The sequence below is a fragment of the Lontra canadensis genome, unplaced genomic scaffold, assembly GCF_010015895.1.
Source record: "Lontra canadensis isolate GAN:19392208 unplaced genomic scaffold, GSC_riverotter_1.0 scaffold184, whole genome shotgun sequence".
Classification (NCBI taxonomy): Eukaryota; Metazoa; Chordata; class Mammalia; order Carnivora; family Mustelidae; genus Lontra; species Lontra canadensis.
This window is the reverse complement of record NW_022631178.1, coordinates 1,422,371-1,446,710: the sequence shown is the minus strand read 5'-3', so window position 1 is coordinate 1,446,710 and position 24,340 is coordinate 1,422,371. Positions and strand designations below refer to the sequence as shown.

General features: G+C 65.1%; 2 protein-coding genes across 2 annotated transcripts; both read left to right on the top strand.

The window, feature by feature from the left end:
- The first annotated feature begins 824 nt into the window (after positions 1–824).
- LINGO3 (leucine rich repeat and Ig domain containing 3) lies at positions 825–13,648 on the top strand. The gene is made up of 2 exons (XM_032847085.1): positions 825–913; positions 11,815–13,648. The coding sequence occupies exon 2, from the start codon at positions 11,861–11,863 to the stop codon at positions 13,637–13,639; it is 1,779 nt and encodes a 592-aa protein (XP_032702976.1). The 5' UTR covers positions 825–913; positions 11,815–11,860; the 3' UTR covers positions 13,640–13,648.
- Positions 13,649–20,147: 6,499 nt separating this feature from the next.
- PEAK3 (PEAK family member 3) lies at positions 20,148–23,869 on the top strand. The gene is made up of 3 exons (XM_032847084.1): positions 20,148–20,229; positions 20,629–21,167; positions 22,419–23,869. Exons 1-3 carry the CDS (start codon positions 20,148–20,150, stop codon positions 23,199–23,201), a joined length of 1,404 nt encoding a protein of 467 aa, XP_032702975.1. The 3' UTR covers positions 23,202–23,869.
- Positions 23,870–24,340: the final 471 nt, after the last annotated feature.

The following is a 24,340-nucleotide window of genomic DNA, read 5'->3' as shown; positions in this document are numbered from 1 at the left end:
GCAGATGGGGTGGGCCCCCTCCGAACATGAGCTTCCCAAGCAGAGGGGCACCCACAGGCCCCAAACTAGTCACAGTGTGTAAAAGGAGACCCAACATTCACTGGGCGCGGCGGGCCATGGGCCCTGTCCCTCACACACACGAGTGATGACAAACGGGCCAAGGAAGGATGAAGGGAGAGGCACTCCAGGCAGAGGCAACAGCAGGTGCAGAGCCCTGAGGCGGGCCAGCCGGGCTTGCGAAGAGCAGGGGCCCTCCCTGGGGACAGTGCGGGAGAGAATGGGAGGAAGGGGATGCGGCAGAGCCAGAAACACACCGACTTTAGACAAGACCCTGAGGGCAATGAGGAGTGAGGGTCGTTCGGAGCCCAGCGGCTCAGTTTCCTCTGGGCCCCGCGGGGAGCTGGCTGGGGCGGAAGGTGCTGGGGCAGGCGTCCAAGAGCCAGGTGGGGAGGCCGGGCCTGAGGACGAGGCAGGGGCAGGGAGCAGGACCCGGAGCGCGCAGCCAGGGCGCCCCGGCCTTTCCCGCACCGCGGAGTCCGCAGCCCCACCGAGCCCGGGCCCCGCGGGTCCTCAGACCGGCGCCCACGCCGGCGGGTGCGCACAGACGGCTCGCGCTCCCGGGCCTGCTCGGGGCCCTGCCCGCCGCCCTGGCGCGCGACCCCGCACCTGCGCGCACGTGGCCCCGCGCGCCCCGCACACCTGCGGCCCTGGCGCCGCGCACTCCGCGAGCGGGTGGCGCGCACGGCCCGGCGCAGCCCCGCGCGCCCCCGCCCCGAGAGCCGGGGAGGGCGGCCGGGCACGCGCGGCGGGGGCGCGCACGGCGGCCCGGGAGGCGGCGGCGGCGGTGGCTCGTGTCGGCTCCGGGCGGCCCCCGCGCCGCAGCCCGCGCCGTGTCCGCGGCGGAGCCGCCCAGGTGAGTGGCCGCGAGGGCCGGCGACCCCGCTCCGCCCGCGCCCCGCAGCCCCCACCCGCGCCCCTCTCCTCCCCCCCGGGGCGCTCGCCCCGCGCACCCCTCCTGGGGGCATGGCTCTCTGCCAGGCCCCCAGCGCTCCCCCTGGAAACTTTGGGGGCCACTCCCCACGCTGGGGTACCCCTCCCGTCCCCTGGGGCACTGGGGAGCGGGGAGCGGGTTGGGCGGCTCTGTGGGGCAGTGGGGACAACCGGAAGGATGCGCCCCCTTCCATGGGGGAAGAAGGGAGCACTGACTGGGTCTGTGGGGGGACCATGAGGATAAAGGCTTCATTCCTGCTGCCGGGTCTGATTCAGCCTGGAGGTGCTGAGATGCCGAGAAGGAGATGGGGGCCTTTGGGGTCCGCATCAGGACAGGCTCTGTCCTGGGGGCTGGGGACTGCTCAGCCTGGTGGGGAGGTATTTGGGGGCATGGGGCTGAGCCCTCTGCACTGTGGGCCTGTGTCCAAGCGACACCAAAGACGTGGTGGGAAGCTTCTCTTCATCCCCTCAGGCTGGGCCTGGGTGCCCCTGGGCCTCTGGAGCTGGTCAGTGAGACCACTGAGCTCCATTCAACAAGTTGGGGGGGGGCAGACAGCGGCTTGTGCCTTGGTCTGGGCCCAAGAAAAGAGTCGGTCCTGACTTTGGAGAGCGCCTTAATAAGTGGTTTCTTTAACATGCGCTCTGGGCACTAAAGACACAGGTACCCCGGCCCCCCAGTTCTGAGGTTTGGGCCCCAGACCTTGCGTTATTAACAAGCAGACCCTGGTGGTTCCGTGTGTCCTGAGGTGGTTGAGAATCTCTTGCAGCTGGGAGAGGGTGGGAGGGGAGCGTCTTGTGTGATGTGACAGTAGGCCGAGGGACCATTTGGGACTTGATGGGGGACCTCTGGGCCAGAAGAGCAGTGAGACCTGGAGCAATCCGGGAGGGCTCCCTGGAGGAAGTGTGGAGGCTGGGAAGGGTGTGGCATGCGAGTGACAGAAGGTGGAGGACACGAGGTCTCAGTGTGGACGAGGTGGTGAGCAAGGAGGGGTTTGTCTTTGTCAGGAGTCTCAGCCCAGGCGGGCTCTGGGCCTCTCTGAGCCAAAGCAGCCAGCTGAGGCAGCATCCAGACGCGAAGAGCCCACGGGCAGACCCCTTGGGCTTCCCCCACAGACCCTGCTCCTGCACTCCACCCGGAGGACATAGGGTGACAGCAAGGGACTGCCCAGCCCCGGGACAGGGCTTTGGAAGGGCTAAACCCGGTGCTCTCATCCTGGCTTTCCTTCCATTCTGCGTCCCAGCTGGTGACGTGGGGCGTCGGAGAGACCCTCGCAAGGCCTCCAGGGCCGAGGCCGATGTGACGGTGCGCGGATGCACGCCGGGCCCTGGTCTGGTGCTCGGTGTCCCCACGGCCCTGACGGCAGACTTGCCCTGTGCCCATTCGGCCTCAGTGTGCTCTTCTACAGAATGGGGGCGGCTGCTCCCCGCCGCCCCAGCGGAGGCCCGGGATCTGCAGGTGCCTCACTGAGTGGGCCCAGAAAGCGACGTGAGGCAGCCGCTTGATTGCTCTCCCCCGTGCTGTCATTCCTGGGCTCCCCTGAGTCACCACCTAGTCACCAGGTAGACAGCCTCCCCGGGGGCTCGCCAAGCAAAGCTTGTGCCGGGTGGGCCCCCGGCCACCCACCACCAGGTGTCAATCCTGGGCCACAGGAGGGTACCCTCTGCCCTCCGGTAGCGCTCTGGAATTTAATGAAAGGAGCTGGCATCAGACCCACGTTCAAATGTTGACCCTTAAGCTTCGTGACACTAAGTGAGCTGAACCACTCGGACCCTCAGTCTCTTCTTCTCCAAATGGGCTTCATTATTCCCACCCTCAGGGCTGGGCCAGCGGGTGAGCAGCCTCAGTGTAGGTGGGCATTCGAAGAACGGTTCTAGATCAAGAAACCTCTCCCGGAGAGGGTAGTTGGCAGCGCCCGTGTGTAGGCTGGCAAGGAAAGTGGGTCGGGAGGCCCCCAGCCCCCCTAAGAGTTAAGTTAAGGGACTAACAGCAGACGGAGGCTAATTAGGGCTTAATGAATTGTCATGGATGAAAGCCCCAGGAGGGCCTGGATCTAGGACGAAGGATGCACCAAATGGGGTGGGGGGGTTGGCAGCGTGTTCCCAAACGCAGGCCCCGGAGGGCCGGTGCCGCTGCGGCTGGGCCCGCCCAGTCTGTCTAGAAGCTTAAATGGGAAATGGGGGATGTTTCTAGTTCCTGCCAAACCCAGTTCCCCTTGCTCCCTCCTGTCCTTGTTGTGACAGGGAGACAGGCTGTGGTGGGGGCCGATGGGGTCCCGCTGTCAAGCTTCCACCATCTCTCTCACCTCCCCCACCCCACCCCCGTGAGTTCAGCTGCTGCCTCCAGGGGGGCCTGGCTGGGCCTTGCCCAAGGCAATCTTCAGCATCCCGTGGCCTGGGATAAAGCTCGGCAGAACGGCAGGTGGGTGGGAGGCGCGGGGGGGCCCGGCCAGGCTGCGTCTGCCCGAGGGGACGGGCCCGAGGACCCCGGCCACACTCTGCCTTCTCCTTGGGTGGAGAGTTTATGGCAGGTTAGCCCTGAACAGTTTCGGGTGGAGGGGAGGAGGGGGGCCCTTTCCCCAGGTGCTGCTGTGAGGCACAGTTTCCGGGGCCCGTCCCCAGGTGTGTCCCCACACTTAAGCTGGAGCTGATGGCCTCCTCCATGAGGAGCCTGGCCCCCCGCTCTTCCCAGTCCCTGGAAGCAGGCTCACAGCTCTGCAGGGGCGTCAGCCCACCTCCTCCAGCCTGCATGAGTCTCCTGGGGTCGCCGTCACAAACCGCCACCTGCGTAGGCTTAAAACCACTCACTCCGATTCTCTGACACGTTGGGCTCACACGTCCTAAAACCCTGGCGCGGGCAGGGCTGGTCCCCCCAGGGTCCAGGGAGACCAGGGAGACCCGGCTCCTGCCCTTCCCTGCCCCGCAGCCCCCCTCCGTCCTCCCTGCCCGCAGCCCGGGGTCTGCCGGTCTCTGCCCTCTGCCGCTCTCTCAAGAGGGTGTCGGGTCCCCCTGGATCCCAGGACAGTCTCCCCGTCTGAGGTCAGCTCATCATTACCCTTGATTTCGTTGGCAAACTGTCTCTTCTTGGCCTCAGAAGGTGACAGCCACACGTTCCCCGCGTCTTTGGGGCGCCCGCCGTCCCACTGCCTGCACACCCCACCCCCCCCCCCCCCCCCCCCGTTGATCTTCATAGCACAGTCTGCGTGTGGCCTCTCTGTTACCTCTTTCTTCTGTTTATCCCGTAGACGGAAAGGCGGGGATTTTGTCTCTTTTGTTCAAAGCCGTTGCCCTGGAGAGCGAGAATAGCACCTCGTAGCCAGCAGGTGCCCTTGAAGCGCTCATGGAGTGAGTGAGTGCGGGCAGGCCCCCGCCGAGCGAGGACTCGAGGCTCCTACCCCAGCCAGCACCCAGGGCAGACTCTTCTGGAAGGATCCTTCTCTACAAAGCATCTGTCCCTTCCCCTGCGGTCAGCCTGGGGAGGTGGGCGCAGGGAGGGACGCGGGGCAGCCTGCGGGCGCTGACGGGACCGGGCGTTGTCCTGCCCCAGAGGCTGGCGGGTCCTTCGCTGTGATTGCGGGGTAGGCCGGGCCCCAGAGCAACCAGAGCGGGACAGGGTAGAGCCCGCTGTCACGACCTTGTGGGGTAGGCAGGACGGTCCGGACTCAGGGGCTGCAGGGCGACGGGGTCAGGCCACACAGAGCGGACGTACCTTCAGACGAACACAGACTCCCCGTGGTCCTGCTCCGGGCCCCTCCTGACGGCAGCCACACTCAGCCTGGGCTCCCAGCCCCTCGGCGGGGCCCAAGGCCTGCGGGCTTCCACCCTGGCCAACTCCGGCTCCCAGCCCCCAGACGCAGACACACACCAGCCCCTCAGGGCTGCGCCTCAGGCACCGGGCTTGTCCCCACGCCAGCGACTTGGCTCCCACAGTCCCTCGACTCAGAACACCATTTCCCAGACTGTCGCCTGGCTGACCCCCGCCTCCCATGCAGATCTGGGCTCAGAGAGCCCCCAGGCCGTGCTGGACAAAGCGTCAGACTGCCACAGACCCCCACTTGCCCCAAGCCCTCGATGTTGTGTGTTCACTTTCATGACCCTTGTCCGCTCTCACCCAACACGAGCTCGGGGAGGGAGCCAGACACAGGAGGCCACACGTGCTGTGAGTCCACGTGTGCGACACGTCTAGACCAGACTCCTGCACGCCCGGGAAGAGGGCTCGTGGGGGCTGGGGAGTGATGGCCGACGGGGACGAGGTTTCCTTTGGACTGATGGAGTGTTCTGGAATCAGATAGAGGTGATGGTTGCCCAACACTGGGAATGCCCTAAAAGGCACTGAAACAAATAAAAACTTGAAATGGGAAAAATGTGCCCGTGGGGGCCGGGCACCAGTCGGGGCGTGGCACGCGGTAGGTCTCAGGAGGAGAAGGGGACACCCGGAGTGTGAGTGGGTGGCAGAGTGCCTCCACGCCCCGGCCCGGGTCCCCGGTGACCACCGCCGCCCCACGGACAGCCTGTCACAGCAGTGGGGCGCTGTGCGGGAAACACAGGTCATCCGCCCACCCGGACGCCGGGGCCGGGCTGCCCCCGTGGGATTTGGCTTACGGGAGGCAGACAAGGCTGTGCTCCCAGTCCCCGGTGCTGGCTTGTCCATCTGGGGCACGCGGGGGGAGGAGGCCTGGTTCTGTGAGGGGGTCTGGGTGGCCCCAAGCTGAGCGTCAAGCACCCAGCACAGTGTCCTCGGGGACCTTCATCTGGGGCAGACCGCACGCCTGGCTCCCCGCGCTGCCGACCCCAAGCCTTCCTGTGGGGTGGGAGGAGGGCGCGGCGGTGCTGGGGGCCTTGCAGTCCTGCCCGGCTGGCGCACGGGTCTGCGGAGCACGCAGATGTCACGGTTCCATGGGGGATGGGGTCCCTTGGCCCTGGGAGAGCCGTGGAGAAGAGGAGACGGCGTCCTGGGCTTGAGCCTTCATCTGCTCGTCACCTGCTGTGTGGCCCTGGGCAGGTCCCTTCCCCTCTCTGGGCCTCTGCGTCCCCGTGTGTACCACAGACTGATGGTGAGCTGATTTCCGGGGGGGGGCACCGTGTGCCTGCCATGTGTTGTGTGACCTCCAGACAGGGCTCTCACCCCGGGGTGCCCCACTTCCCCGTCCGGGGATGCCTGTGGTGGTCGTGGCGGGTGGCGCTCCTGGCCTCAAGTGGGTGGAGGCCGGGAATGAGGCCCCCCACCCTGGCTGGAACGGCCCCCTGGAGAACGACCCCAGCCCACGTCTGTGGTGCAGGTCTCCTCTGACCGCCCCCAGGGCCATTCTGCAGGTGGAACACTGAGGCCACAAGAAGGAAGGAGGTGGGTTCTCGGTGGGAGCGGTCTGCCCTGCGCGGTGGCCTGGCGGTGCCAGGAGAGGCTGGGATCTGGAGGTGCAGCTGATGGCACCTGCCAGTGGCCTGGCTGGGGATGGGGGTTGCCATGATTCCAGCATGTGCGGGACGGGGGGTGGAGTGGGGACGGCTCCCCGTTGCCGGGGCTGGGGCGGGGTGGGGGGCACTGCAGCAACCCCCCAGGAGAGGTCAGGGATGCGGCCGGGTCCCCAGGACTGGAGCTCGGGGGAGATGTGCCGCCCAGGATAGAAAACCGAGAGTTGTCATCTGACAGGGACAGGAGGAGAGGCCCTGGTGGGCACCCGGCCCTGGGGCAGGGAGGGAGGGTCTGGAGCGTGTGTCCCCCAAGACCCCAGCCCTGGGAAGAAGGCAAGGGGCAGAGAAAGGGTAAGAACAGGGCCCTCCTTTCCCTGTCGGCCACAGCCCACCACAGGGCCTTTGTCCACGCTGTGCCCGCTGCCCTTCCCACCCACCTCTGCCCTGCAGAGCAGTGGGCACAGGGCCCTGAGAACCCCCAGAAGCAGGACGGGAGCCCAGACCTTCAGCTGGATGGGAACCCCACTGCGGGACCCAGGGTCAGGACACAGGCCCATGAGGGTCCCTCCCGGGCTCGCCATACCCCTGGCTTGCCTCACCCCTGGCCTTGTGGACGCAATGACGGCCGCGCCTGAGGGACGGTCAGGGACACGCTGGGTCACAGCTGGAGGGGCCTGCGGCCGAGGGCCAGCTGTGCTCCCGTCCGGGGCATCGACGTGGCTCGGCCGCCCCGTAACAGGTGAGGGATGCGGGTGAGGTGCTCCCCAGCGTCCTGCCAGCCCCCGCCGGGCCCCCCTCTGGCCGCCGAGTCCTTCCTTCCTTGTTTTGTCCTCATCCGTGTTCTGGGCCAGCTCTTGTGTAAGAAGAATTCTTTCCGACCTAGAAACAGCTTAAGAAACGGGCAACGTCCGTGTTCGTCTTGCCCGAACCGCAGGGCCTCACCCCAGGGTGTCTGCGGGCGCACCCCCCCCCCGCCCTTCCTGCCACCACAGGCTCAGCCCCTCCCCCCTCCGCGGGGCCTCAGGTAGAGCAGCCCCGCTCTGGGTAAACGGGAGCCTGTGAACCCCTCCGCGGCCCCACCGACCCTCCCCTGGCGTCTTTCTCCGACTGGAGCCAGGGGTGTTCAGGAAGCTCCCCCCGCCCCACCCGGCTCCGGGGCGGGGCCCTTTGTCTCCAGGGCTCCGCGTCTCACGGGCTCTGGCTCAGCACCGGGCAGCTGTTCGTTGACTGACTAGTGGACAGAAGCGCGGACCGAGGGGCAGCTGCATGGCCGTGTCTCTGAGGTGCCAGAAGTAGGCCCAGCGTTATGCACAATAAAAACCGTTTCAAGATTCCCCTGAAACCCACGCACCACTGCTGTCAGCCGCCCTCGATTAAATCGTCCTTTTAAAAAGCCGGGCAGCAACAGCTGTGCTCCGGGCTACGACTGGACGCGCTGCCCACTGCCCCCCGACACGGTCTCCCGCCACCCCGAGGTGCTGTGCTACTCAGTGTCCCTGACTGGGAAGGGAGGAGGTGCCCCATGCGGTGGGGTCCCAGTGGAGACCCTGCACTGGGGCCGGCCCAGAGCCGAGGCTCCGCGGTGTTGCCGTGTTGAAGGTGGTGGCGGCGGCGTTCACGGTCCAGCAGACGGGAGACCAGTGACAAGCAAGGGTCTCAATGGCATTTAGAGGGACTAGGATGGGGGCGCCCGGCTGGCTGTCAGTGGAGCGAGAGTCTTGATCTTGGGGCCGTGGGTTCGAGACACACGCAGGGTACAGAGCTTACTTTATCGAGAGAGACTAGGACGAGGACTGTAGTACAGAGTTACCAGGAAGTGACACAAGACCGGAACCAAATAAAGTCAGGGAGGAGCCATGCAGGGAAGGTGTTCCAGGCAGCGGGAACATCACGTGCAAAGGCCCTGGGGCAGGACCAGGCCTGGTTTGTGGGAGGAACAGCCAGGAGGCCCAGGTGGCTAGAACAGAGTGGGCACCGGGGAGAGAGGGAGGAGGGGAGGGCAGGGAGAGGACGGGGCAGGTTGTGCCGAGCCTTGGGGCCTCATTATATGCCAGACGGGGGCACGGTTCTCCGCTGCAGAAAGAACAGACCAGACAACTCTGTCCCCACAAGGACTCTGTATTTGGTGCTGAATCATACCACCCATTCCCTCCTTGGGGCAAAGCCAGAGGGGCCCCAAGTCCCCCTGAATCAGGCTGTTGAGGCCCTGTCCCTAGTTCCCAGGGCGAGGACAGTTACCCCTTGACCACAGGGAACAGCACAGGCTGGGGCAGGGACCTGGGAGGAAGCTCAGAGTCAGGGGCAAGTTTAAGGTAGGAAGTTGCCAGACATGGGAGATGGACAGCTGAGTGGGGGACCATCCGTTCCGGCTCTCTTGTCCTCTCCTGGGACCCAGCCTCCCCACGTGCTGGGCAACAACATGGGCAGAATGACCTAGAAAAACAGCCTCAGCAGGAAGTTTGCCTTAGGGAGAGACTGTGTCCCTGCGACGTCCAGGTCAGAATTAAGGACAGCCGCGGTGGGAGGGCACAGCCGGCCGGCTCCCGCTCCCTCCCACAGCCTCCCTCCTGGTCCCCTGCTGGAGGCCATGAGCCGAGACCCACCGATCCTTGGTTTCCTCGTGCCGTGAGCAGCTCCGTTCCCACCACTCCCGAGGCTGTTCGTTGGGGTACGTGAAATCCCAGGCATGGGGGGGGCATCTAGAATTCAGTTTGGTGTTTCTTTTCATTTTATTTGTGCAGTCTGTCGCTGACAACCCAGATTTTTTTAACCCCCGTCTAAGTGCCTCTCAGCTGTCTTCCCGGGCGGGTGCGTTCACATCTCCCAGGTTCCACGGTAGCCACGGACTGCCGCTTGTTTGATCCCCTGTTGATGAACACTGGTTAGTTCCATTTTTCCTCCGTTTAACTAGATCTCAGCTGTCTTCCTCTGCTGGTACACGGGAATCTCCTTGATGCCACAGCAGACACACACCATAATTTAACCAATCCCCTAGTGATGGACGCGGAGGTTAGGTCCAGTTTCTTTTTCTCGCTATCTCCAATGACCCTGCAGCAAACTCAAGGGGTCTGTCCACAGTTCTGGGCTCCCTCGCAAGTCTCTAGGGGCGGTGGGGATCCTTCCTGGCATCTTCCAGCTCTCAGGGGTTCCTGGTGGTCCTCGGTGTCCCGTGGCTCCAAGCCACACCCTCCGACCCACTGTCTCGAAGCCTCTGCCCTGTGCATCTGTGTCCATGTCTCCCATTTGTATCAAAATACCAGTCATGGGGTGAGGGTCACCTGAGCCCAGGGTGACCTCGTCTTACCTGGATTGTGCCTGCAAAGTGCAGACCCTCCCCGCCCAACCCCAGTTACATGGGATTCATGCTTGGCGTGAAGCAGGCGGGGACCAGGGGCTCTGAGCGTGTTCATTCCCCGAGGAGTCTGGGAAGGCGGGAGCCGGCCTCCCAGATGTCCAGCAGATGGAGGACCTGGAGCCTGAGTCCCTGCCCAGCCAGTCCTGTGGGAACAGTGTGGAAACAGGCAGACTCTCATCGGGGATGCTTGGGGAGATGCAGCTGCTACGAGGCCAAAAATAGCTGACCAGCTAGTGGGCAGCCCCCATCCAGCTGCCATCTGGCTGGACCCTCGCCGCCAAGCCCCACCTCGACCCCCAGGGCCTGGCTGCAACCGAGAAGATTGGAGGGAGGAGCACAGGGCGGTGGGGCGGGCAGGCTCCATGCCACACACCAGCTGGCTCCCTCCCCCACTGCCAGCACCCACTCCTGCCCCAGGGCCTTTACACTGGCAGTTCCCCCAGCCTGGCACTCCCTTTCCCAGACACCATGGGCACTTTCCCGATCATTTACTGGGTCTCTCCTAGCTGCCTGTGGCCATCACAACAAAAATGCCACACGTGGAGGGACTTAAAACAATAGAGACCTATCCTCTCCCAGTTCTGGAGGCCGGAAGTCTGACATTGGGGTGTTACAGGACCCAGTCCCCTCTGAAGGCTCCGGGGAGGATCCCCTCTTCCTCTTCCAGCTTTCTGTGGCTCTGCACAACACTTGGCTTTCCCGGCTTACAGACACACCAGATCAGTCCCTGCCTCTGTCTTCATGTGGCCTTTGGCATCAATGTGTGTGTCCCTGTCCCTCTGGTTACAAGGACACCCATCCCTGGCTGTAGGGCTGCCCAACCCCAATAGAACCACATCATAACTGATCACATCTGCAGGAACCTGTTTCCAAACGAGGTCCCCTTCACAGGTACCGGGGCTAAGACTCAAACATGGCTCTTTGAGGGATGCAAGCCAGCCTCTGCCAGTCTGCGGCAGCAGCCCCATTCACCCTCCCCGCCCACCCTTCCTTCCAGAGCGTCCGGGTATGTCCCCCGGACTTGCTGTCGGTGTGGATCGAGCACTGGTGTTCCCCCAACAGGTGCCAGGTCTCATGCACACTCCTGGGCTCTCGGGAAGTCCAAGTGATGAAGACAAAGCCCTTGGAGAGTCCCCTGGGAGGTCGCAGACATGACTGGGGTTTTAAGCTACGTCCTAATTTCATGTGGTGGTTGGACCAGTGTAGACACAAATACAGGGAAGAGGGAGGACAGCATGGGCGGGGCCCCAGGAAGGCCTCTGGGGGTAGCCAGGGAGGATACTGAGACCACCTGCCACCCCGCTGGGAGGATGTCAACAACCCCCAGGAGGGCGGGACCTCCAGCTGCCTGACCCTTCAGCGGACTTGGAGCCTGTATACAGAAGGCACTCAATAAGTTGTTGGGGGGGTACCCCAAAATTGTACACTATGTTGTGAAGTTCTTCTCCAGTTCAATAAGTGCTTTCTCTTGCAATGTTTTTATTGAGAGAATATGGACATAACATAAAATTTGCCCTTTTAAAGGGTACATTTTGGCGACTTTCAGTGTATTCACAAAGTTGTGTAACCATCAGCACTAGTTAGTTCCAGAACATTCCAAGCAGCCCCATCCCCATCAGCCATCCCCTCCCCCAGCCCCCGGCCCCCAGGAGCCCCCTTCCCGCTCGGGGGGTGGGGGGGGCCTGGTTTGGACGTGTCACACGGGTGGACTCACACATCCCGTGTGGCCTCCTGTGTCTGGTTCCCTCCCTGAGCGTCGTGGGCTCGGGGTCCGTCCCCGGGGCCGCGCGTGGGGGCGCCTCGCTCCGGCTGGTGACCGAGGGACGCTCCCGCACGTGGGGGACCCGCTGTGTGTGTCCGCGCATCTGCGGATGCGCGTTTGGGCAGTTTCCGTTTTCTGGCCATTAGGAGGGCGGCCGCCGCGATCGCGGGTGGACTGGCTTTCGCGTGGCCGCGCGTCCAGTTCTCCGCCGTGCGGGGCCCTCCGTGGAAGGACGCGTCTTGCGCGCGGCGGGGTCGGAGCAGTGGGCCCCATGTGCTGATGCCTGCCCCGCCCTCAGGTGCCCACGAGGATGCTGGCGCGGCCCTAGGCCCACGCTCCGCACCATGACCTGCTGGCTGTGCGTCCTGGGCCTGCAGCTCCTGCTCCTGCCCGCGGCGCCCCCGCCGGCCGGCGGCTGCCCGGCCCGCTGCGAGTGCACGGCACAGACGCGCGCGGTGGCCTGTACCCGGCGCCGGCTCACCGCCGTGCCGGACGGCATCCCAGCCGAGACGCGCCTGCTGGAGCTCAGCCGCAACCGCATCCGCTGCCTGAACCCGGGCGACCTGGCCGCGCTGCCGCTGCTGGAGGAGCTGGACCTGAGCGAGAACGTGATCGCGCACGTGGAGCCGGGCGCCTTCGCCAACCTGCCGCGCCTGCGCGTCCTGCGCCTGCGCGGGAACCTGCTCAAGCTCATCCCGCCCGGGGTCTTCACGCGCCTGGACAACCTCACGCTGCTGGACCTGAGCGAGAACAAGCTGGTCATCCTCCTGGACTACACCTTCCAGGACCTGCGCAGCCTCCGCCGGCTGGAGGTGGGCGACAACCACCTGGTGTTCATCTCGCGCCGGGCCTTCGCGGGGCTGCTGGCGCTCGAGGAGCTAACCCTGGAGCGCTGCAACCTCACGGCGCTGTCGGGCGAGTCGCTGGGCCACCTGCGGGGGCTGGGCGCCCTGCGGCTGCGGCACCTGGCCATCGCCGCCCTGGAGGACCAGAACTTCCGGCGGCTCCCGGGCCTGCTGCACCTGGAGATCGACAACTGGCCGCTGCTGGAGGAGGTGGGCGCCGGCAGCCTGCAGGGGCTCAACCTGACCTCGCTGTCCGTCACGCACACCAACATCACCGCCGTGCCGGCCGCCGCGCTCCGCCACCAGGCCCACCTCACCTGCCTCAACCTGTCGCACAACCCCATCAGCACGGTGCCGCGCGGCTCCTTCCGCGACCTGGTCCGCCTGCGCGAGCTGCACCTGGCCGGCGCCCTGCTGGCCGTCGTGGAGCCGCAGGCCTTCCTGGGGCTGCGGCAGATCCGCTTGCTCAACCTCTCCAACAACCTGCTGTCCACGCTGGAGGAGAGCACCTTCCACTCGGTGAACACGCTGGAGACGCTGCGCGTGGACGGGAACCCGCTGGCCTGCGACTGCCGCCTGCTCTGGATCGTGCAGCGCCGGAAGACCCTCAACTTCGACGGGCGGCTGCCGGCCTGCGCCACCCCCGCCGAGGTCCGCGGCGACGCGCTGCGCAGCCTGCCCGACTCGGCGCTCTTCGAGTACTTCGTGTGCCGCAAGCCCAAGATCCGCGAGCGGCGGCTGCAGCGCGTCACGGCGGCGGCGGGCGACGACGTGCGCTTCCAGTGCCGCGCCGAGGGCGAGCCCGCGCCCACCGTGGCCTGGGTGACGCCGCGCCACCGCGCCGTGACGGCCAACAGCGCGGGCCGCGCGCGCCTGCTGCCCGGGGGCACGCTGGAGATCCGGGGCGCGCGCCCGCAGGACAGCGGCACCTACACGTGCGTGGCCAGCAACGCGGGCGGCAACGACACCTACTTCGCCACGCTGAGCGTGCAGCCCGAGCCGGCCGCCAACCGGACCCCGGGCGAGGGCCGCAACGAGACGCAGGCGGCCGCGCGCTTCCCTCTGGACCTCACCACCATCCTCGTGTCCACCGCCATGGGCTGCATCACCTTCCTGGGCGTCGTGCTCTTCTGCTTCCTGCTGCTCTTCGTGTGGAGCCGCGGCCGCGGGCAGCACAAGAACCACTTCTCGGTGGAGTACTCCTTCCGCAAGGTGGACGGGCCGGCGGCCACGGCGGGCCAGGGCGGCGCCCGCAAGTTCACCATGAAGATGATCTGACGGCCCCGCGCGCGCCGGCCCGTCCCACGAGCACCTATGCATTTCCCGGAGGCCGCCCGCCGCTGGCGCCCCGCGCGACTTACCCCCTTTTTTGTAGGGACCCGACCACAGGACTGTTTTTTCATCAGGACTCATCTTTTGCATAGTTTCTCGAGCATTTTCTAAAGGTTTCACCCCGTCTTCCTGTCCCTCCTGAGCTGGGTGGGAGCTCGGAGACCCCCACAGCCCTCTCTGCAGATGGTTCACACCCCCTACCCCTAGCTGGGGGCCCCCTGACACCGCTCACACCCCAAGGGACGATGGCCTACATCCAGGACGTGGGGGGCCGCCCAGCCCCCCGGGAGAGGCATGCCCGGCTGCTGCACTCCGCACACCGAGCACACAGGTGTTCACACCCAGGACACACTCTCGGACACACAGCTCCAAAACAACCCAGCCGACCCTAAACCGGCGCCCCAGGCTGTGGAGCTCACCTTGAGCACACAGGGCTCTTGTGAGAGCACAACTCACACCTGGGACATACCCTGCTCACACTCAGGACACACCCAGCTCACACTCGGGACACACGCATACCACCCCTGAGACACCCAGCTCACACTTGGGACAAACCCAGCTTACACTGGGAATGCACTCGGCTCACACCCGGGACACAGCTCCCAGCCAGGCCACGCTCAGCTCACATGCGACATCCAGTTCACACTCAAGACACACCCAGCTTAGACCCAGCTGATGCTGAACGCGCACCCCAGGCTGCAGAGCTCGCCATGGGGACCCAGGGCTCTCCTGAGAGCACAACTCACGCCCAGGACAAGCCACTCACACCTGGGATGTGCACAGATCATAGCTGAGACACACTCAGCTCACACTCAGCTCCTGCTCGACTGGCTGTCTCTGGGGGAGTGTCAGAGCTGCACTGAGGTCTTGCAGAACAGGCAGTGCTCCCGCTGGGGGCCTAGCACGAAACAGGCTAGCCTGGGCCCCTGCCCCCATCCTCTCCCCCAGTCCGACACCCACCAGCCCAGCAGGGTGGGCTGCCCACTAGGAGAAGCCATCTCCCCCGCTTCCTCTGCCACCCGCAACAGCGGCCACTTGCCTCCTCTGCCCGCGCCACACAGGAGGGGCAGCCGTCCTGACCCCTGACTGGGGAGCATGGCTTCTGGGGTGTCCCCCTCCAGCAGGCCAGCTGGAGTGACCTTTAGTCCTGAGTCTACACCCCTCAGCCAGCCTCAGAGGGGCCCCAGTGCAGCCCTACCAGACCCGGCCCAGTGCTGTGACCCACTGCACCTGCAGGGAATGAGGCCAGAGAGTGTGTGAGGTTCTGAGGGTCCCCGTTAAGTGCAGTCTCTGCCATTTTGGAGCAGAGCTAGGGCTAAAGGGTAAGGGAGCCACAGGCAGACAGAAGCTTGGGTTAAGGAAGAACTGCCCTGTTACTCTTCAGATAGTGAGTTCCCCATCAATGGGGGTAAGCAACAGGAGCTGATGTTTTACAAAAATCTTCAGGAACCACACGGGGTCCATCCATGACCCTGCCTCTGCCAGGTGGATTACTGCCCCCACCTCCACCTGGGCCAGGTGACAGGGCATCGTTTGAGGAAGGGGCACAGGAAACACTGTGAGACTCCTCGACTAGTAAGGAGCTTGGCCTCCCCCCAGGAGGATAGGACAGTATTCTTAAGGACCTCGTAGGAAGGCTCGAAACCAGGTCTGTTCCCTTCCAGGTGTGCAATTAGAGCTGATGGCTGAGAACCCCTGAACCCTGGGTTCTCGTCTGTAACGTAGGTCTGAGGTCCAATCCACAGCTGCACATATCTGAGGCCACGTCCACGGACCGGCTTGATGGTTGTCCTGGGTCCTGGATCCTTCAAGATCTTTCTGAGATGAGCCAGAGAGAAAGCTGGGCCAAGCCTGGGGGTTTTGAGCACAGGATTCAGACAGAACCTGGAGGGGACAATGGCCCTCCTCCCAGGCTGTGTGGCTGGACACGGTAGGCCTTGGTCCTGCTCCCACCTGCCTCAACCCCACTCGTGGCGGGACGTAGCGACGGCCGAAGGGGGTGTCCGGTGCCCCCGAACTCCACCTGAGTTGGGCAGAACCGACTGGTTTTCTCCCTTCACATCCTCCTGACCTTGGTTGCCATAACAACCCCAAGGGCCCCTCAAAATGACATCCAAGTGCCTTTAGCATCATCAGCGAAGGGAGGGGTGTGTTCTCAGCAGCGTCAGGACATGCACACCGGCGGCGCCCTGGGATCCCCCACCTCCCACCCCAACATGAACCCGGAACCCCCCAGGCCCCCAGCCCCCTCCTGCTGTGTTTGGTTGGAACCCAATAAAAATGAAGCTGATTTAATAACAGACTTTGGGGCTTTGTTTTTTCTTTTTTTCTTTCAACGCTCATGGGAGGATTGGAGGCAGGAAGGAGTGGCTGCTGGGGTCCCCAGGGGGAACCGTCTGGTTCCAGCTCCAAAGCCGGCCCTGCGTCTCGGGAGATGGAATGGCTCGCAGTGATGGCTTTGGGTCCTGCTTCGGAAGCGCCCATGCTGTTCTGGGGACCGCTCCCCAGAGCCCATGTTGACTTCTTCCAGCAGGTAAGAGCCCTGAGGTCTGTGTCCTCTTAGGCTCCCACTTTCCAGTGGGCAAAGGCAGGGTCAGGGATGGAGAGCATCTGCCCAGAGTCCCCGACTAAGGGAAGGTGGGGTGCTCCCTGCTGCGCTTCCTCCCTCCAGGCTTGGGGGGTTCCTAGCAGTCTCCCTGCTTCGGGGGGCTGGGAGAAAAAGCAGGTAGCTTTAAAAAAAAAGATTTATTTGCTTATTATTTAACTCAGCTCTCCCCCCAACGTGGGGCTTGAACTCACACCCAGAGATCAAGAGTCACGTGCTCTCTGACTGAGCCCGCTGCTTTTAGGGCGCCTGGGCGGGTCAGGTGTCTGCTCTTGGTTTCAGCTCAGGTCGTGATCCCGGGGTCCTGGGATCGCACCCCACGTCAGGCTCCCTACTCGGCGCAGAGCCGGCCTGGGATGCTCTCTCTGTTGGAGCCTCCCTGCCCCCCTCACGCAGGGACAGGCACTCTCTCTCTCAAATAAAAATAGGGGTTTTTATGTGTGTGTGTGTGTGTTTTTATAGAGCAGGCTTTTTTTTTTTTTAAGATTTTATTTATTTATTTGACAGACAGAGATCACAAATAGGCAGAGAGGCAGGGAGAGAGGGGGGGAAGCAGGTTCCCCGCTGAGCAGAGAGCCTGATGCGGGGCTCGATCCCAGGACCCCAGGATCATGACCTGAGCCGAAGGCAGAGGCTCAACCCACGGAGCCACCCAGGCACCCCCAGAGGAGGCTTTAAAACCAAGCACTTTATCTGCCCTTTCTAGAAGGAGGTAGGCCGGGTCAGACTAGTCAGCAGACTCTGACCTGGGTGAGATGCCCACGGGCGGCCTCTCACAAGCCACTCAGGGCCTCTCTCCAGGTCTCCGGGTTCCCATCTGACGCTGGGAAAAGTGTCCTTTCTTGCGCTGCAGGAGGGGGACACATCAGGCTATGGGCGACCCTCCACGCCTGACTTCCAGGAAGCTGCTCGGCGAGGACGCGGGCCCTGGAGCTCCCGGAGCCTCCCTTCCGCGCCCCTCCCACAGCAACGGCAGGACAAACCATCCCTCCGCAGCGACGCCCAGGTCCCTGGTTCAAACCAGGTCCAACACTCAGGATGTCCTGAGTCCATCTTGTTCTTGGGGTGGGGGGGGGGGGTCCTCCTTCCAAGGCCCAGCGGAAAGGAACCCGAACAGAGGATGGGCCACTCACAGGGTCTCTGTGGGTCCCCCAAAATACAGGACAGGGGTCCAGTCAGCATGCCTGGGCCCAGGAGGGGGGCGCTGAACATCCCTGCCTCGGTTTCCCCTCCCAGATGGTACTGGAATGGTGAGCGAGTTTCTCCGGCCGCGCCCGCACACCGCACATCTCTAAGGCCCATCTTCCCGGCACAGACCACTTTCCGTGTGGCTCCCCTCTCTTCCAGGCCCCTCCGTCCTTTGCCCTCCCCAGGGAGTCCCCGAGCCGAGCACAGGGACACCCCGTAAGGGAACTGAGAGGCTTACAACAGCTGGGATCTCTTAGTTGACCGTCCGGAGCTTGGAAGTGTAGAATGGGTCAGCAGGGCTGGTCCCCCAGGCGGGGCAGCCCCAGGGCCTCTCCCTTGTTGATGGTGCTGAGCCAAGGCCAGCGGTCCCCAGTCCTGAGCCTCAGGGGAGGCCCACCCAGCGGGGCTCGTCGGGGTGCTGGGCGCTCTGCCTTCCCCGCCTGAGAAGGCCCCCCAAGAGCCCTCCACCAAGGGGCAGGAGGCAGGCAGCCGATCCCCAGGCAAGCCTGCCACCCTGCCCCATCCTGGGAGCGAAAGTCCCCAGAGAGGTCACCCCGGTCCCAGCCCGCCGCCCGCTCACTGCCCCCACCCCAGCCCCAGCTTAGCCACGCCGCCACGCAGGGTGGGCACCAGGCTGGGGGGAGCGAGGTCCTGCCCTCGGGCACAAAATGGAAGGGCAAGCCCGGAATTCGGTCATCCAAATCAGCGTTCCGCCAAGAAAATGAACTACCGTCCCCGCTCCACCACGAGCAAGAATCCGTCTCAAATAAAATAGCCCCCCTGTCCCGCGCAGGACCCCGCCAGGCCGGGTTCTAGGGACAGACAGGTCACTTACCCGCAGCGCTGGGAGGTCCCAGGCCGGACAGCCCACAGCATCTCTTCGCTCTCACATGGGAATGCTCTGTATCTTGACGATGCAGTGCGGTTTTCTGGCCTCACCGTACATTCCGTGCTTGGGTGGGTGCCTGGCACGTGCTCCCCTGGGGGCAGGTCATAGCCAGCCGCCGGCTGGGGGTCCCACGGGTGTCCTGTTGGGAAAGGACCTCAGAAGGGTGTGGGCTGCGCAGGCACCTCTGGTCCCACCCTGACCGCCCTGGAGTTGCAAAATCTGTCCCTCAGAGCCCACACCCTCCCCTCTCCTCCTGTCGCAAGGTTCCCAAGCGGCCCAGGGTCACGAGGCGCCCACCGGTGACAGATGGAGACCGTCAATCTGTCGGCTCAGGAAGCTGAGTGTGGGGAGAAGGGAGAACACAGGATCAACACAGAATCTCACGCTGGAAAGGCCTTGAGCTCAGTCTGTCGCTGTTGCCCAGAATGGGGCCGGGGACTCGTGTGGAACCTGGTCACACGTGGCTGCACCTGCTTCCCCCACAGACAGGGCCCTGGGCACTCAGTACTGCCCTGAGGATCCACCACTGTGCCTGGCCCGGCCGTGGAGCCCCACGAGAATACCCTACCCTCTCTGCGCTCATGGCCCCTGAGCGAAACCACAGGGGCGGGGACAGAAGCCCAGCACGGACTGTGCCATCGCAACTCTGCCCGCAGGGGACGGCTCCGCTTTCCCTTCACGGAGGGGGCGGGGAGGCCGCGGGGAGCTGGGCGCCCTTCACACCGCGGCCTGGCGGCAAACCTCAAGCCCAAACACGGCTGAGTTCCAGCATGTGGACCCCCGGGTTTCCACCAATCGTGCTTTTCCCCGTGTGGCCATCGTAGACCAACCTTCCAGAGCTCAGAGGGGCGCTTGCTCCTGCCGGCCCTGCCCTGGGTCCCGGGCTGGGCGGGCAGAGGGCGGGGGAGGCTCCAATGACGATGACCCCACAGAAGGGGAAGCGAAAACCAGGGAGGAAAGAGCCGGCCTGGGGGCGTTTCTCGCTGCCCCAGCGTTGCCCGGGTTCCCCAGCATGTCCAGCTCCCCACTGCCGTCCTCTGTTCATCGTCTGAGCCTCAGCGCAGGGACCGTCCCCGTGTTGGCCCCTCCCCGGCCCACACACTTGGCCCAGGCCACGTCCTCTGCCTGGCGTGTCCATCCCACCTTGGAGGGACGCGTCCCCTGCGGGCAGGCGGGGAGCACGGCCTGGGGAAGTGATGCAGAGGGCGCCCCTCCCTGCGGTCCAACAGTTGCATGGGGCTTCCGGGCCACGGTCAGCCTGGAGAGGGCCGCAGCGCCCGGCCCGGAGTTCGACCCCAAGGCTGCCCCCGGCCCCCCATCACTCGGGTCCTGCAGGTAGGGGCTCCCGGAGGGGTGCTGGGGTGGGCAGAAGCAGCACCTCGTGGAGGTCGGGGTGACAGGGGTCTGGGTGGGGCGTGGCCGGGCTGCTGAGCTCTGGGAAGGAGACCTGGGGCTGTTGTAGGCCCCCAGCTGGCCCCCCATCCCTGGCCCGGCCCTCACAGCTGGACCTTCTATTCAGTCCATGTCGCAAAAGCACAGGGTCCTTCCCGCTGCTCTGGACGGCTGAGAGGTGATGTTGCTGCCCCACCCATGAGGAAAGGAGCCCAGGGAGGGCGACACACCACCCCAGGGCCACCAGCAGGCCAGTCCAGACAAGACGACCGAGGCTGCCCCCCGTCGCGCCTAGCTCCCTGCTCCCCCACGCACACCATCAGCACCCCGCATCTGCCCACCCCCGCGGGCCCCCAACTTTGACCCTCCCCCACGGCAGCATGAGTGGCCCTGAGCCATCCACCGAGACCCCTGGGCCTGACGCCCCGACCTGGCCGACTCCACCCACCTACAGCAACCTTGGTGAGCCCCCGGGGGGCCTGGCTGGAGGACTGGGGCGGCAGGGGGGGCTGCCGAGCCCGAGGGCTTAGAGAGCCCCCTGCCCGAGGGCGGCTTAGCTCACTCGCAGTGTCACGGTCCCCATAAAACTCTGCTGAGGGAGGGAGCAGCTGGGAGCACCAGCTCATCCACACGAGGAAGCTGGGGCTCCCAGAGGTGGGGTCACCTGGCTGGAGCCACACAGGGACACAGGGTCACCTGGTGTGGGCTGGACGCCTCTTGGTCACTGACGCGTCACTCCTTTGTGTACTGCGGGGGCACCTGTACCCCACGGGGCCACTCTTCCCATCCTGCAGACGGGGCAGTGGGGCCGAGGGGCCTGAGCCCCATGTGTCCTCACCCCTTCCCTGCTCCCCCCATCAGGCGAGGTCCGCGCCCAGCTGCTGCCCTCCAAGGCCTGCCGCCCCCGGACATCCAGGCCCCCCTTGACTGACCCGCAGCCCCTGCCCCCACCTCTGCCCAAGAAGACCCTGGCCAGGACCCGGTCCCTGCCCACCCACAGGGCCCCCAGCTCCGGCCCCACTCCCGCAGGGCAGCCTCGGAGGCTCTTTCTGGGGTCCCACAGTGTGGACGAGAGCCAGGCTGGCAACGACCAAGCGTGGGTCCCTGGTCCCCCTGTGGAGCCACATACTCGTTCGCTCGACAGCCCGCTGGGCCTCGGCTGGCCCAACCTGCATCGCCCCGAGGCCGTGCGCACCTTCCTGGAGGCCCGGCAGCTGGAAGGCGTCCGTACCGTGCACGCCCAGCTCCGGGCCCGGCTGCTGGGGGGCCGCCCGGGCCCCTGTCACCCCGGCCACGGCTTCCGCCTCCTGGACAGCTCGCCATGTGTGAACAGCGGGGATGCCCTCTACTACCGCCTGGTGCGGGTGGGCGACGAGGCGTGGCACATGCTGGCTGCCAAGGTGAGCCCCGCCCGTGCCCCTGCTCCTCGGAACCGTCCCCGGTGTCCCACGTTGGGTGTCATCTGGGACGCACGCCGCTTGGGCTTCCCGTCTTAATCTGCGACAGACGCGCGCTAACACAGCCCCGGGAACCGTGTGTCCGAGGTGTGCGGTGGTGGACACGTGAGTCGCCAGGGAGTCCTAACCCCCACGCCTCCCAGGCGCCCTGCAATCTGCATTTGCACCCAGTTTCTAGGGAACTCCGGTGCTAGAAAGCCACCGGCTCCGTGGCCCCCGTATTAATAACACGTATAATAAGTAGCAGCTTCTGCCACCATCAGCATGTCGAGCCCCTCTGCGTGCCCTGAGCCGTCCTATGGAGCCCAAGGTGCCCTTACGCACGGAGTCACCACACTCGCTTTGCAACGCAACTGTCACCGCCCTTGTCATAAGATCCTTCCGTTTTTATGCGCCACTCAGGGAGAAAAAAAAAATAGATCCCCGTGAAGCCACTCGTGTCAGACGCAGACTTTTCAGATGATGCTCAGCAGTTAGGCTGTGCTGGGGGGCCCGTCCCCCTCACACCCCGAGCGTGAGGGAGGGCAGTGTGGCTGGCCGCGCGGGTCGGGGACGGCTGCTGGACCCTGACTCCCGCATGGAAGCCCCCACCCCGCCTGGCGATCCTAATGTAATTCCCAGAGCTGGTGCTCCCCTGACCTTCTAGAAAGAGCTTTGCTGACCTGCACTGTGGCTTCTGGCCGCTGGGGCTTCTGAGGCCTTGAGCCAGGGCCGCCCCCTCCCCCCGAGATGGATCTCAGGATGGGACAGAGCCGCGGAGCGAGACACCTGCTCTGTTGTAGCCTGGACGCTCGCAGCGGTTGCTCGCTAACATTCTGGACATCTTGGCTCCGACTAAACAGAGTATGGGGGTTGTCGTGTCCACAGTTCTTAGCAGGTGTAGAATGTGGCTACTGGAACGTCCAGTGACCCCGCGGCCTGGGTCGTGTTTCTCTGGGACAGCCTGCCCTAGGCCCCCGCACTGCCCGCCTCCTCACGCCTCTGAGGGGCTGCAGTCTGACCCCTAAACCCCATCGTCCTTAGCGGAGCTTTCCCTGAAACCACGCTGGCGATAGACAGCGAACTGACACGTCCCCACTCCTGCTTCTGGAGGCCGAGCACACGCAGCAGGGGCAGCGGGAAGGCTTCTGCGGGCAGAGCGCCGGCGGGGGTCTCCGCGCTCAGGCCCCTGACGGCCCCCTCTTTGCCCCTCAGGTGCCCAAGCCGGGAGCCGAGGAGCCCCACCCGTGGGGCCTGGAGCTGCAGGCCTCGCTGGGCCCACACTTCAACCTGCAGGGGCTGTGCGGCCTGGTGCCCGAGGGCGCACTGCCTGGAGCGCCGTGGAGCGGCCCCGTGGCGCTGGCGGCCGAGGTGCCAGAGCGCACGCTGACCCAGTGGCTGTCTGAGGTGGGCAGGGGGCCGCAGCCGGCGGAGTTCCCCTGGGTCGCGGCCCTGCTGCTGCTGCAGCTCACGTCCGCGCTGGAGCACCTGGAGGCTCGGGGCGCGGCCTTGGCAGAGCTGCGGCCCGAGAACCTGCTGCTGGTGACGCCCCGGGGCTGTGCCGTGGCCGGGCCCCCTCGCCTGCTGCTGGCCGACTTTGGCCGCGTCCGCCCCCAGCCCCCGGGACCCCCGGGCGCCCACGCGCAGCAGCTAAGCCACCTGCTTGGTGCCCTCCTGGGCCCCGCGGCGCCCTCAGCCACACCCTTGGCATCCGGCCTGGAGACTCTGGCGGCCCGGCTGGCCCACTTGCAGCCCTCGGCGGCCCAGGCGCGGGCTGCGCTGCAGGTGCTGCTCTGGGGCCCCGGGCCTGAGCTGCGTGGCCGAGGAGCCCCGCTCGGGCCCTGGCTGCAGGTGCGCCGTGCGCTGCTGGTCCTGCACCTGGCCGAGCGGGCCGCGGCGGGGCAGGCGCCCGGCCTGGAGGACTGGCTGTGCTGCACATACCTGGCGGAGGCCACGGAGGCCTCCCTGGGCCACGCCCTGGCGCTGCTGTGGGACTGACACCTCCCAAGGGCCTCCCCGAGGGGTAGGCACCCTTCCCAGGCCTGGCGCCAGAAGGCCAGTGGGGACTGCCTCCATGATAGAGGGACGCCCTCTTCCAGAAACAGCCAGAAGGGTGCAGGACCGTGGACACACAGCCCCCTTTCTATGCTGGGGACTTGGGCCCAAGTCCTTCCCCTGGAAGCCTAGGGGCTGGGGCTAACGACCAGTGCCTCCAGAGGCTTTCTGACGCCAGGACAACCCCCACCTCTACCAGGTGTGGCCACTCCCTGTCCACCAAGGTCTGTGTGAGTATGGGACCCCTCCCCCACAGCTTCCAGCAGAGGCGAGGCTGTCCCTCTAGTGCTGGAGTCTGAGGGTCACTGTCTCGGTTGAGGAGGTGGACGCTGTCCCCCATCTCCCGCCCCGGAGCACCCCTTGTGCCGAGGACGGCCAGTGACTGTGAGTCTAGACCTGGTTGGCGTCTCCAGGGGGAGGGGAAGCTCCTAGAACCTGAGACGCCCAGCCCCCCAGCACAGCCCGCCTCAGAGGAGTCTGAACTCCCCTGCCCAAGCGTCCCCACGGGGTCCCATGCTTTCTGCCTCCCCCACTCTCTCCACCCACCGTGGCCTCCGTGCTCTTCCTCCGTGAAATTAAATTCTGTCCAGCCGCCAAGCTTCTGCATGGGCTGTTCCCTCCGCGGGACTCCGAATCTCACCTCCTCTAATCAGATAAAGTCGATCCTCCCCGTGCCTGCCCCCAGAGCACCGACCACGACCTGGAAGTATTTATCTCACGGCCCGTCACCTGACCGTGTCACGCCCCAGGCTCTGAGCTCCCCCAGGGCAGAAGCCAGGCTTAACCCGCAGTAGCTGTTTAATCGCACAGGACGATGGAACACCGGCATGGAAGTCTCGTCTGGTAACCTAAGGGAGAGAACAGGGTCTCAGTGTACGCCTCTGAGAAAGGCCCCTGAAGGGTCCCACCGCCCTTGCCTCTGGGGCCTCCAGTCATGCCCCCTCACTTCCCCAACCCCCTCATGGCTAACTCCCAGGTACAACCAGGGCTCCTCTCCCGCTCAAACATCTCCCGTGGCTCCTTCTTACCCTCAGAATACAGTGGGGCTCCTTCAAAGGCTCCTCACGTTCCCTCTGGCCAAC

Excerpts from the sequence above, each read along its gene's own strand:
- LINGO3 (XM_032847085.1), top strand. The coding sequence starts at position 11,861 with ATGACCTGCTGGCTGTGCGTCCTGGGCCTGCAGCTCCTGCTCCTGCCC.
- PEAK3 (XM_032847084.1), top strand. The coding sequence starts at position 20,148 with ATGAGTGGCCCTGAGCCATCCACCGAGACCCCTGGGCCTGACGCCCCG. Across the intron at positions 20,230-20,628 it reads ACCCACCTACAGCAACCTTG|GCGAGGTCCGCGCCCAGCTG; the intron begins GTGAGCCCCCGG and ends TCCCCCCATCAG. Across the intron at positions 21,168-22,418 it reads GGCACATGCTGGCTGCCAAG|GTGCCCAAGCCGGGAGCCGA; the intron begins GTGAGCCCCGCC and ends TTTGCCCCTCAG.